The following is a 10,387-nucleotide window of genomic DNA, read 5'->3' on the forward strand; positions in this document are numbered from 1 at the left end:
ATTGTATTTGCGGGTCTGTAAAAAATGAATGTATTTCTACGTCATTTTACATGGCTAGAGACCTTAGCAGAATATGTTTTTATACCACACAAATTACAGGCTAAGAATGGACAGAGAGATAGGCCTATGCATTCATCTTATCATCTTTCTCCAATGCCAAATCAGTTCTGTGGCATAACCCAACGGGAGATGGTCACAAGTGTTTCCTTAAAAACGGTCTGCTAAAACATCTTATATTTTACAGAAAGGGATTAGCTCAATCAATTGATAGCGACAGAATAAGATTACTTTACAAGCAAAGCACGTTTTTTGTCTCCTCGGCTGTAGAAGGTTGTGGCTCAGCCAATGATTGTCATAGAATCTTAACGAAGATATCCACATACTGTATATGCATTCAGAGTCATGTCTTTCCCAGGTATTTAACAGTTTGTTGCTAGCATAAAGCATCATGGACCAAAGTGCTGTTATAGATCACATTATATAATCAAATCTAACAAGGTCAGGCGTATGCTTTTTGCTATGGCATTATACCCATAACCTCTCATACCCCCGCCCCTCTCTTCCTGGTTTTACTTCACTGACATATATAGCATAATAACCAATTCAATCTAAAACACTGAGGAAAATAGAAATGTCATCAATTGCAAATTACATGACCCTCCACTAGACTAGACTTAAACAACACTAAACCCTCCACCTGACTGAAATTGAAAAACAATTTCAATTGTCCTCCAGGGTCCCATTCTGTCCCTGCCCTAAAGTAACCTGGCAACGCTACTTGCATTACTCCTTTGTTGCCCATTGCTTACAGCAACAGTTGAGATTGCTCTCCCCCCCCCCCCCCCCCCCCCCCCTGTATTGTGAATCCAGCACTATATCATGCACTTCAGGTCCATGCACAGTAGCAAGTCAGAACTGGTTTCAAACATCCTTATCGGATCAAATAGAACTATAGACCTAACATTCTCCTGGTAATTCACCTGTGATAATATTGTACCTGTCAGACTTCCGTGGGAAACAACTCTGAAAGATCAAAAGATACTCCCATTGCATTCTTGGAGGGGGTGGGAGGTGAGTCAATATTTCACTGAAGACTGGTAAAGACATGTAGTCCTCTCTTGTAGAGTCCCCTTTTGTTTTTGTGGATGAGCAGTGACAACGTCCGAGATTACATAAGGTATTGGATATTTCAAACTTCCCAAAATTTTGCACGCCCAAATTTTCAGTTTTTGATTTGTTAAAAAAGTTTGAAATATCCAATAAATGTCGTTCCACTTCATGATTGTGTCCCACTTGTTGTTGATTCTTCACAAAAAAATACAGTTTTATATCTTTATGTTTGAAGCCTGAAATGTGGCAATAGGTCGCAAAGTTCAAGGGGGCCGAATACTTTCGCAAGGCACTGTATGTAAACATGTCGAGGTGTGATACAGGAATGATACTATAAAACGGGATTTTCCACTCTCTCTCCCCAGAAGAACCACGAACAGTACCGGGGTAGGAAGGATCTCTTTCCAGCCACACGACTATAACATATGGGTCAATATTAAACCTTTACACATGACTAACAGAGCGTGTATGTTATCACTCAAGTTTTATTGTTACTCTCAAAACATTTGATCAAACTTTTTGATACAGAATGAGACACACAGCAGGAAAATCCCTTATATTGCCACAAAGCATTATATGTGAAATAACTGGCAAAAAAATATCATTACCATTAAAAGCAACATCCGTGTGATACTTTAATGCATATCAGTGCATAATAAGCCAACCTCATGGTAAATATCCTACATAATCTCTATTTTTATATTGCATGAACGGAAAAAAATATATGCAACAATTTAAAATCAATTTTCTGTAAATGATATTAACTTGGCATCAATAACACACTTTTTTTTATCATGGGATAAGTTAATGCATGTGAGGCCAAACAGCAAAAACAAGGCACTATTTGGCTTAAAATGTAAACTATTTACAATAGAAAAATAGGATCTGTTTGAGGGGTCCCACACTTCTATGTCACAATATTTTTGTATGTACCGTTTGTACAACTGTAACATTGGAAACATTGGCCTACTCAACTATGAAATAGATCAAGAATTGACCATCCCAGAAAGAAAAGCTAAATCAAAGATACAGAAAGATTTTGTTACCTGAACAATTAATCCACCACAGCCACAGATTTATCAATTCATCATATCAAGGATGAAATACCCGCTGGTAATCGTAATAAAGCACATTGCTCCAGTAAAAACTAAAATCATTATAAAACAGTCGGTAGAGTATTCATGAATCATTTCAGACCAGCAGAGAGCACCAATCCCTCTGTCTCTCCCTTGACTGTTGTTTCATTGACTAAAAAGAAAACATATCTTTTAAACCCACAGTGACTTGGCTGTACTGTATGTTTTCAAGCAAACGTGAGGTTGTTTTTCTACGCTATAGTACTGGTCTCAGTGTATTTCTCAGTGACAGAGGATTTCTTCTCTTGCACAACAGCGGTGTGGCTCCTGCTACGTGGTGCAGCCGTGGGCATGGGTGTGGTGGTGACTGTGACAGCAGCAGCAGAGGCCTGATTTGACCCCTTCGAGCCACACAGGGAGCTAGAGGTCAAGGTGGAAGCACCCCTCTGACCTATCACCTCTACACTATGACCACCTGAGGAAAAGGTGGAGGATGACCCCTGGCCTCTCTGCAGGGTGACCTGGGGTGCCCATAAGCCTGCACTGCCCCCTACTGCAGAGGCTGGCCCGGACCCGCTCTCAACAACCAGCACTTTCCTAGAACCCTGTGAGAAGCTTCCTCCTGGCGAGAGATGGCCTCCTCCAATCATGGTCTGCCCTGCCCCCTGTAGAATCTGGCCTCCCTGCGTAATGGTTTGGCTCGTCTCTGTAATAACGTGACCTCCCCCAGTAATAGTCTGGCCGGCTCCCTGTAAGAACTGGCCTCCGCCCATAACGACATGACCCTGGCCTCCCCCACCACCCACCCCCATCTGCTTCTCTACTAGCAGCATACCCTGAGAACCATGGAGCCCTCCTGTCTGCACCATCCCCTGACCGGTCCCTACCCCCACATGGCCTACCGCCTGCTGGGCATGGACATAACCACCTCCTCCTCTCTGCTCCACCAGCAACAACTGGGGCTGAGGCTCCACCATGTACATGGTGGGGGCAGCGGCATAGTACATGGTGGGCTGCTGGATGAGGACGGTCTGCCTGGGGATCACCATGTTCTCCTGGATATGAGACCTGGGGATGGTGACTGATCCCTGGTCCCGAGTAATCAGGCTCTCCTGTAGGGGGACGGAGGGGGTGGAGGTGGTGACGGAGGTGTTCAGGGTATTGACATTGAGAGCAGTATTTCTGCTGACCTCTGTGTGAATGGATGTGGTAGGTCTAGGACGAGTGGGTGACACAGACACATTGACAGTCTCCGCCTCCATAGCTATCGACCCCTGGCAGATCTGGGCCAGGGTCTTGAACTTGTGCCCCAGGTCGTTGAGGAAGTCCAAGTCATCATCAGCCCCCAGTAGACTGCAGCAGCCCACAGACCCTACCGGTGACCCCTGACCTTCATAGTCGTAAATCAGCAGGGCATCTCTCTGTTGGTCGATCTGCGCAGTGTGATTGGCTTTCTGCAAAGGTAATTTGATAGGGACAGATTTATTAAGACAATGACTGAATTTAATAAAAATGGCTACAATAACACTGCCCCTCAACTCATATGTCAAAGGAGTAGTCCAAGAAGTTGGATGATGTAAGATACTCACTGCAGAGTAGTACTCCTCTAGGACTTCCTCAGAGAGTGCCATCCCGTCGTAAGCACCAGCAGGTAATCTGGAGAACATTGAGTGTTCATGATGTTCTGTCATGATTCCTCCGCCCATGCCATAGTCCACCTCTAATCTGCCACTGGGCTGGTGGAAGCCATGGTACTGTTGGTGCGCTCCTGTGAACATTGAGGATGAGGTGAAGCCGTCCCCTGACACGCCTCCTGCTGCTCCTCCTATCTCCCCTACTCTTCCTATGAATCCCGCATTTCCCCCGTACTTCCCTACATTCACAGTTTTGATGGGGCATTGCTCCAACTCCACGGGAACGTTCAGGAGAGGAACTTCCTGTGAGGGGGAATGCGTGGGTCAATCAGAGGAGGCAATTTCAGAGCAATACAAATTTTAACTTGAGCCATAATGGAACATAACATGTATTTCCAAAGATCATTCTTATTCACTAACTCTAGAATATTTTCATGTCATCCATTGGCAGTGCCATTATGTATAAAATACCTTGTCTTCTCCTTGTCCTTCAGTGTGATATGCAATCAGGTGTTCTTTCGTGTCAAACGGGATGGGCTTAAAGTCTCCAATGGCCGCTGCTCCTCCACATAGACAGAACAGCAGCAGGAGAGGAACCACTGTGAACCCACATTCCACATTTCAACTCATGGACACAAGACAAAAGCACAAGACATGTTGCTAGGTGAGAGGCCTGGATGTCTTCCCACTGGGCACAGACGTCAATTCAACATCTAATCTGCGTTGGTTCCACGGTAAACGATGTTGATTCAACCAGTGCGTGCCCTGTGGGTTGGCTTAAAGGCCTGTTGTGGACATGACTCATTAATGACTTGTCTTGGCCATCTTACTAATCACTCAAAGCATGCTGTAGTATGCTGTAGTGTAGTGTACACTGTAGTGTAGTTTTACGAGCATGATGAAGCAGTCTCTCCTTCCTAGATTCTTATCAGGTAAGCAGTCTGAGGAAGCCAATGAGTATGAAGATAACAGAGGGCCTACTCACGTAGCAACAGCAGGAGGCCCAGGAGGAGCAGCAGGATGGCAGGCGCTCCTAACGTGATGTCAGTGCCCGTCCGCCGCTCGATGCAGACCTTATTGACCTGATCACAGGTACACACAACCACGTTCAGAACCTGGGTGTCAGCACAGGCCTTCCCCTGCTGGTCACTGATCTCCACAGCAACCTTGTAGTGACCTGGCCACATATGGGCATGGTCTCGTAAAATGGCAGTGGTGGCTAAAAGAAACATGAAAGAGAAAATAAAAATGAATTATACAAATTGTAAAATTAAATCTATCAATCAAATCCATTAAAACATACAACAAGATATAATTTAAATTCAGTTTAAGACTGCACTTTTAAAAACAGGCTCAACAAAATAACTCCAAAACAGTCCCTTAGTGAGAAGCTTGTCTATCTGCTTCCTACATGCCAAACCTAAATGTCCTCGACTAGGCTGTTACCATTGAGGTGCTCCACCATCCACTTCTGTTTGCTGTCATCCTGAATCACTCTGAACTTGAAGGGAGCTCCGTTGGGGAAGGCATCCCCATCCACAGCCGTGACGTACACAGCGGTATCCCCCAGACACATGGTTGTAGTCGTAGCTGTCAGCGTGGGACAGTGGTCGTTAAAGTCTTCCACCTGGATGGCTATTGTCCCTGTGGCCGTTTTGGATGGCAGATCTGGACACCAAAAGAAAATGCAGAATTAGATACAGACCTGACTTGTTCTCTTTTAGCTTCTTGTGGAGCAAAGGTCCTAGAGTGCATCTCCAACTACAACTGTTCTGGGTAGATTTCTTGACTTAATTCCATATCTTACAGAATTGCATTAGGACCAATTGATTATTACTATGGGTACTTGCCTGTTGTGATGGCTATTATCTTGGCGTAGTATGTTCCATTGACCAGGTATTTGGACTCCCGATCAGGCAGTTTGTTCAGCTTGATCTCCGCTGTCTTTTCATCTATGATCAGCCAGTGGTCTTCGTCATATATTTTGGCATACCTGAGAAGATGATCATGACAACGGCACGCGATCGGGATGAACTTAAGGATTCTTTAGTACTGTATGATGGAGATTAACACAACATCACACCACATAATCTTCAACCCCAATAAAACAATATGAAAACATCTGGGACCTCACCTGACATTGGTAGCGATCTGTAATGTGTCGCTGTCGATGGCTGTGTAGGTAGTGATAACCTTGTTAATGGTGACCAAGCTGGAGTCCTCAGAGATGGTCACCACTTTAACCGTTGGCTTGAATTTGGGGCCCTCTTTCTGGTTGATCACATTGATCTTGATGGGGTAAGCTTTTCCCATATCCTCTAATCCTTTGGAGGAGCCAAAGTAGTACTCTGCTTTGTTGGAAACACGTATAGCAAGGTTGAGCACTTTCAGCTCCTCATAGTCCAGTGCCTTTAGAATCAAACAAAAGGGAACAAACAGTAGAATCAGTCAAGTGATACAAACAATGTTGGAATAAGGTGAGAACACTAGTAGTTACAACCCGCTGGGCACAGACGTCATTTCAACATCTAGTTTTGATATATAGTACATTTGGTTGAGCTGTCAACTAACGTGAAATCAACAATAAATGTCTCCATGCCATTGGATTTAGGTTAAAAGTTATATTTAAAAAAAAATGGAAATCCAATCAGTTTTCCATGTTGATTCAACGTCATGACATTGCATTTTTTGTTGTTGAAATGAAGTGGAAACTATTTTGATTCAACTAGTTTTTGCCCAGTGGGGACACTGAAGCTGGAATTCAATCTAAAAGAGAATGTTAACTGTCCTTCGGTTCAATTCTAGCCTCAGAGTCAATCTCTTACCTTGGTTATCCATATTATGCCTTCGTTGGTCTTAGCGTCTGTGGTGATGTTGAAGTAGCCGGCCTCATTGCCTGTAATGATGGTGAACACAGACAGCCAGTTCTCAGTGTACATCAGATCCAGATCAATGGCTTTGATCCTCAGTACTTCCACACCGACCGTGTTCTCCTCCACACTGCCCTCGTACTGCAAACACACATACACACTTCGTAAAGGTCATACAGCCCAGGAACATATTGCAGTGAATTCGGGGAGTCCAGCAACTGTCAACCCAACACCTTAGCCAAGGGATCTGAACCTATTGACGTTAGGTGTTAGGTTAAGGTTGCTACAATATAATAAATATAATTCCCTATTATGCTGAATAGAAAATAGAAAAGTAGTGGAGGTTTTGTCCTTACAGATTCTTTCTCCAGGGTGGGGATGTTGTCATTGATGTCCAGGATTTTAATCACAACTTCTGCTGTTCCCGTGTTTCCTCCGAATGCTCCGTTCATGTCTGAACCTTTTACAGTCAGGGTGTAGGTGTCTTGAGTCTAGACAACCAGGAAATTCAATGGAGCTTACAGTCACTTACAGTTACTCAAATATTGACAAAATGGCCACTGAAAGTGTCACATAGATGCTCACATAGATGCACTGTGTACTGTATAATAGTATACCAAGGCATCTCTCTCACCTCTCTGTCCAGTGTAGTCCTGCGAACCAGTATCTCTCCAGTCTGGTAGTTGATGGCGAACATCTTATCTGAAGCACTCTTCTCCACTATGCTGTAGTAAATCTGAGAGTGTAGAGTGTTCACTTCATCCGCATCTGTGGCAGTCACTTTCATGACAACGGTCTCTGGAATTGACCACGGGGAAGGTTTACTTGTGCAGCACAGGAGTACTATACTGTTGTATTATTACTATTCATTTTACTACTACTACTACTACTACTACTACTATTACTACTACTACTACTACTACTACTACTACTACTACTACTACTACTACTATTACTACTATTGTATCACTACTGTCACTATTCTACTGATTACACTGGTACCAGCAATACTAGTACAACAGCTGCTACAACTTCAACCATTACCACTACTGACTACCAACTCTGATAGAAACATATACAATAGTTGGAAACTACTGTACATGCCTGCAGCACTGGACTCATTGATGGATCCAGATTGGCCAAAAACGAACACTGGTGGGCAGTCATTCTGGTCCTCAACAAAAATATTCAGTTCAATGTCCTTCTCTGCACGGCTTCCATTGTTGTACTTCGCTACTCCAAGTAACTAAAAGAGACCATGATAGAACAACATATTTTGTATTAATTTCTTACATTTTGAGCACAAGCATTCCACGCCTTGGATTAGATTTGAGTGGGTAGCTTACATGGTAGGAAGCGATCTTCTCTCTGTCCAGAATGCCGTGGATTCTGACAAGGCCTTTATCTGGGTTGACGGTGAATAAGTTTACGGGGTTTTGGTCTGCACCGATCCCGGTCAGTGAGTACGTCACTCTTGACTTGTACTGCTCATCAGAACGAATCTGGCACAGACACACATTCCAATCAGCCAAGATAGTAAAACACCATTGTTGTTGTAATAGTATTCATATAGCAGCCTAATTTGTCCAAAGAAAAATGCAGTAACATGAGGCCCCTATCGAACACTTCACACGTCTATATTTATACAGCTGGATTATGGTCACCAAGAATGACCCTAAATGCAGATACAATGTGTTATAAGCATCGGGGGAATAGCTAGGTTGGTACACTACAATGCTATAATGTTATTTTATTGCCAAAATGTTTTTAGTTTTTTTTCAATATAGCTTTCATGTCAAGGTATAGGTATGAAACTATAGATCAATGAATTGTATGTCTGAGTTCTAGAAAAGCAGGCATACAACAATATTTGTTGAGAGACTTCATATTTTGTTTTTAGCCTGAACCATTCCTCAGCTAGAATGACTGTACGTGCCCACACATTGGGCTTGTATCTCCGAGCAGCTTGTTCACAACACATACATCTTTATTTGTATTACTTGTTAAACGAAACCTCATTCTCTGAGCAACTGTATTAGTATAAAAATAATAAACAATATATATATATATTTAGCATACAATGTAGCTCAGTATTTGTATTATTCATTTTACAGTATATTTTTGCTCGTCTTTATCAAGGGTGCCGATCATTAGACCTGACTGTATGTCATGCTCCAGACAAAGGCATGGTCTTATGGTAGTCGGAAACATCTGAACCACTCCACGAGTTTGACAAAGAGACGAGCTCATACCTTTGCGATGTACTCCCTGTTACTGTAATCTACATTCTCCTTCAACGTTTTAGGAGGAATGATCCATTCTCTCTTCTGTCTTCTCAGGTTCAGCCCGCCGCTTTCTACTGCCACCACACATATAAACTACAGAGAAAAACACAACAAATAACGAATGACTCCTCATTTAACATTACGGCAATAACACTGTAATACCAATGTATCTCTTCTAAATCACGCAACACTGTACAAGTTGTACAAAAACGTATATTTTCTAGCACAGTAGTTATAGCTTAATGTAACTAAGTGTGCTGTGCACAGATCCATGTCATGATTGTTTCCTCGGTGTCTGTTCCACTTTGTACAGATTAATGTGTGTGGTTTCTTGACAGGCCAAATTATAATTGCATGTTTAGGCCTGTTCATAATGAAAACCATATGACATGCATACTTAAAATTATATAACTTTAGGCAATTAGGCCAATTAGTTTTCGTTCACTATCACAATGTCTACAAAAAGAAGCTGGATCTATTCAGTTTATGAAAGAAGAAAACATATTACGTATGCTGAGGACCAATGAAAATATCTCACTAATTAATTTCACAACGTTTAAAGGAGAACGTTGTAATAGTGATATCACTGTCGATAGTGGGTGTCGGTATAATTTTTTGTTTTTAAAATCTGAGCTAAAACTGACATTGACCAGATGTGGTCTGACATTCTTTAGGCTATGACTCCCTGGAGAACCACTACGCAGCTAAACGCTTTTTCTTCTCATGTAGTCGTTGTCACTTGCACGCAAACAATGACAGAGAAATTGCAATTAAATGACGGGATATAGAGTAAGCACTCTCTTCTTGTCGGTTTAAGGGATGGCTACAATGCTAAAAAAGAAAACGGTATATTAATTCGAGATATAAACTGTATTGTCGAGATTGACGCTTAAATCTACTTGAGCAGTGCCACACCCCAAAAAGAGAGAACTGTTATAAATGTTAGGGTATATCATTATCAACACCTGTTACGATATGAAACTTATTATTCTTTACTTACCGTTAGTATGAACGGCAACAATATAACAACAGTTTCTACACGGGCCATTGCAATTCAGTAAAACGTTCCCCTCTTGAAGTACAATGCTTTAAATCCGCGGTTAGTATTTTCTATTCTGCATTGGACTTTGGCCTCTTCGAAGGTGTAGACACAACTTTTCTGAGATCATACCAACTGCAATAGGCGGCGCCTCGACGAGTTTCACCACAGCACATATGCTGATTACAAGAAACGCCAATCGAGGCGTAACTAGGGAGGGAATATGTGTGCACAATCCCGACAGGGAAAGCTATTATTATTGTGTTGAAAATGAAATATAAACTATTACAATCTCATGTACAACACACATCACAATATATTGACCAACATTGTTTTGATTTCTTTAGTAGTCCAAAACTGCAGCTAATGCATC

General features: G+C 42.4%; 1 protein-coding gene across 1 annotated transcript; it reads right to left on the reverse strand.

Moving 5' to 3' along the window:
• Window positions 1-1,577: 1,577 nt before the first annotated feature.
• On the reverse strand, window positions 1,578-10,172 carry LOC110508637 (desmoglein-2). The gene is made up of 14 exons (XM_021589299.2): window positions 9,976-10,172; window positions 8,943-9,068; window positions 8,037-8,192; window positions 7,795-7,936; window positions 7,325-7,488; window positions 7,047-7,181; window positions 6,646-6,831; window positions 5,955-6,229; window positions 5,671-5,813; window positions 5,267-5,488; window positions 4,806-5,039; window positions 4,292-4,419; window positions 3,776-4,123; window positions 1,578-3,640 (listed from the first exon to the last, which is right to left on the reverse strand). Exons 1-14 carry the CDS (start codon window positions 10,021-10,023, stop codon window positions 2,438-2,440), a joined length of 3,510 nt encoding a protein of 1,169 aa, XP_021444974.2. The 5' UTR covers window positions 10,024-10,172; the 3' UTR covers window positions 1,578-2,437.
• Between the last annotated feature and the right edge of the window lie 215 nt (window positions 10,173-10,387).

The sequence above is a fragment of the Oncorhynchus mykiss genome, chromosome 28 (assembly GCF_013265735.2).
Source record: "Oncorhynchus mykiss isolate Arlee chromosome 28, USDA_OmykA_1.1, whole genome shotgun sequence".
NCBI classification, from domain to species: Eukaryota; Metazoa; Chordata; class Actinopteri; order Salmoniformes; family Salmonidae; genus Oncorhynchus; species Oncorhynchus mykiss.

Bases quoted from the DNA above. Each gene is read 5' to 3' on its own strand.
- LOC110508637 (XM_021589299.2), bottom strand. From the start codon at position 10,023: ATGGCCCGTGTAGAAACTGTTGTTATATTGTTGCCGTTCATACTAACG. The intron at 6,230-6,645 runs GTAAGAGATTGA...TTGATTCTAAAG, and splicing joins GCATAATATGGATAACCAAG to GCACTGGACTATGAGGAGCT. The intron at 5,814-5,954 runs GTGAGGTCCCAG...TCATCTTCTCAG, and splicing joins CAGATCGCTACCAATGTCAG to GTATGCCAAAATATATGACG.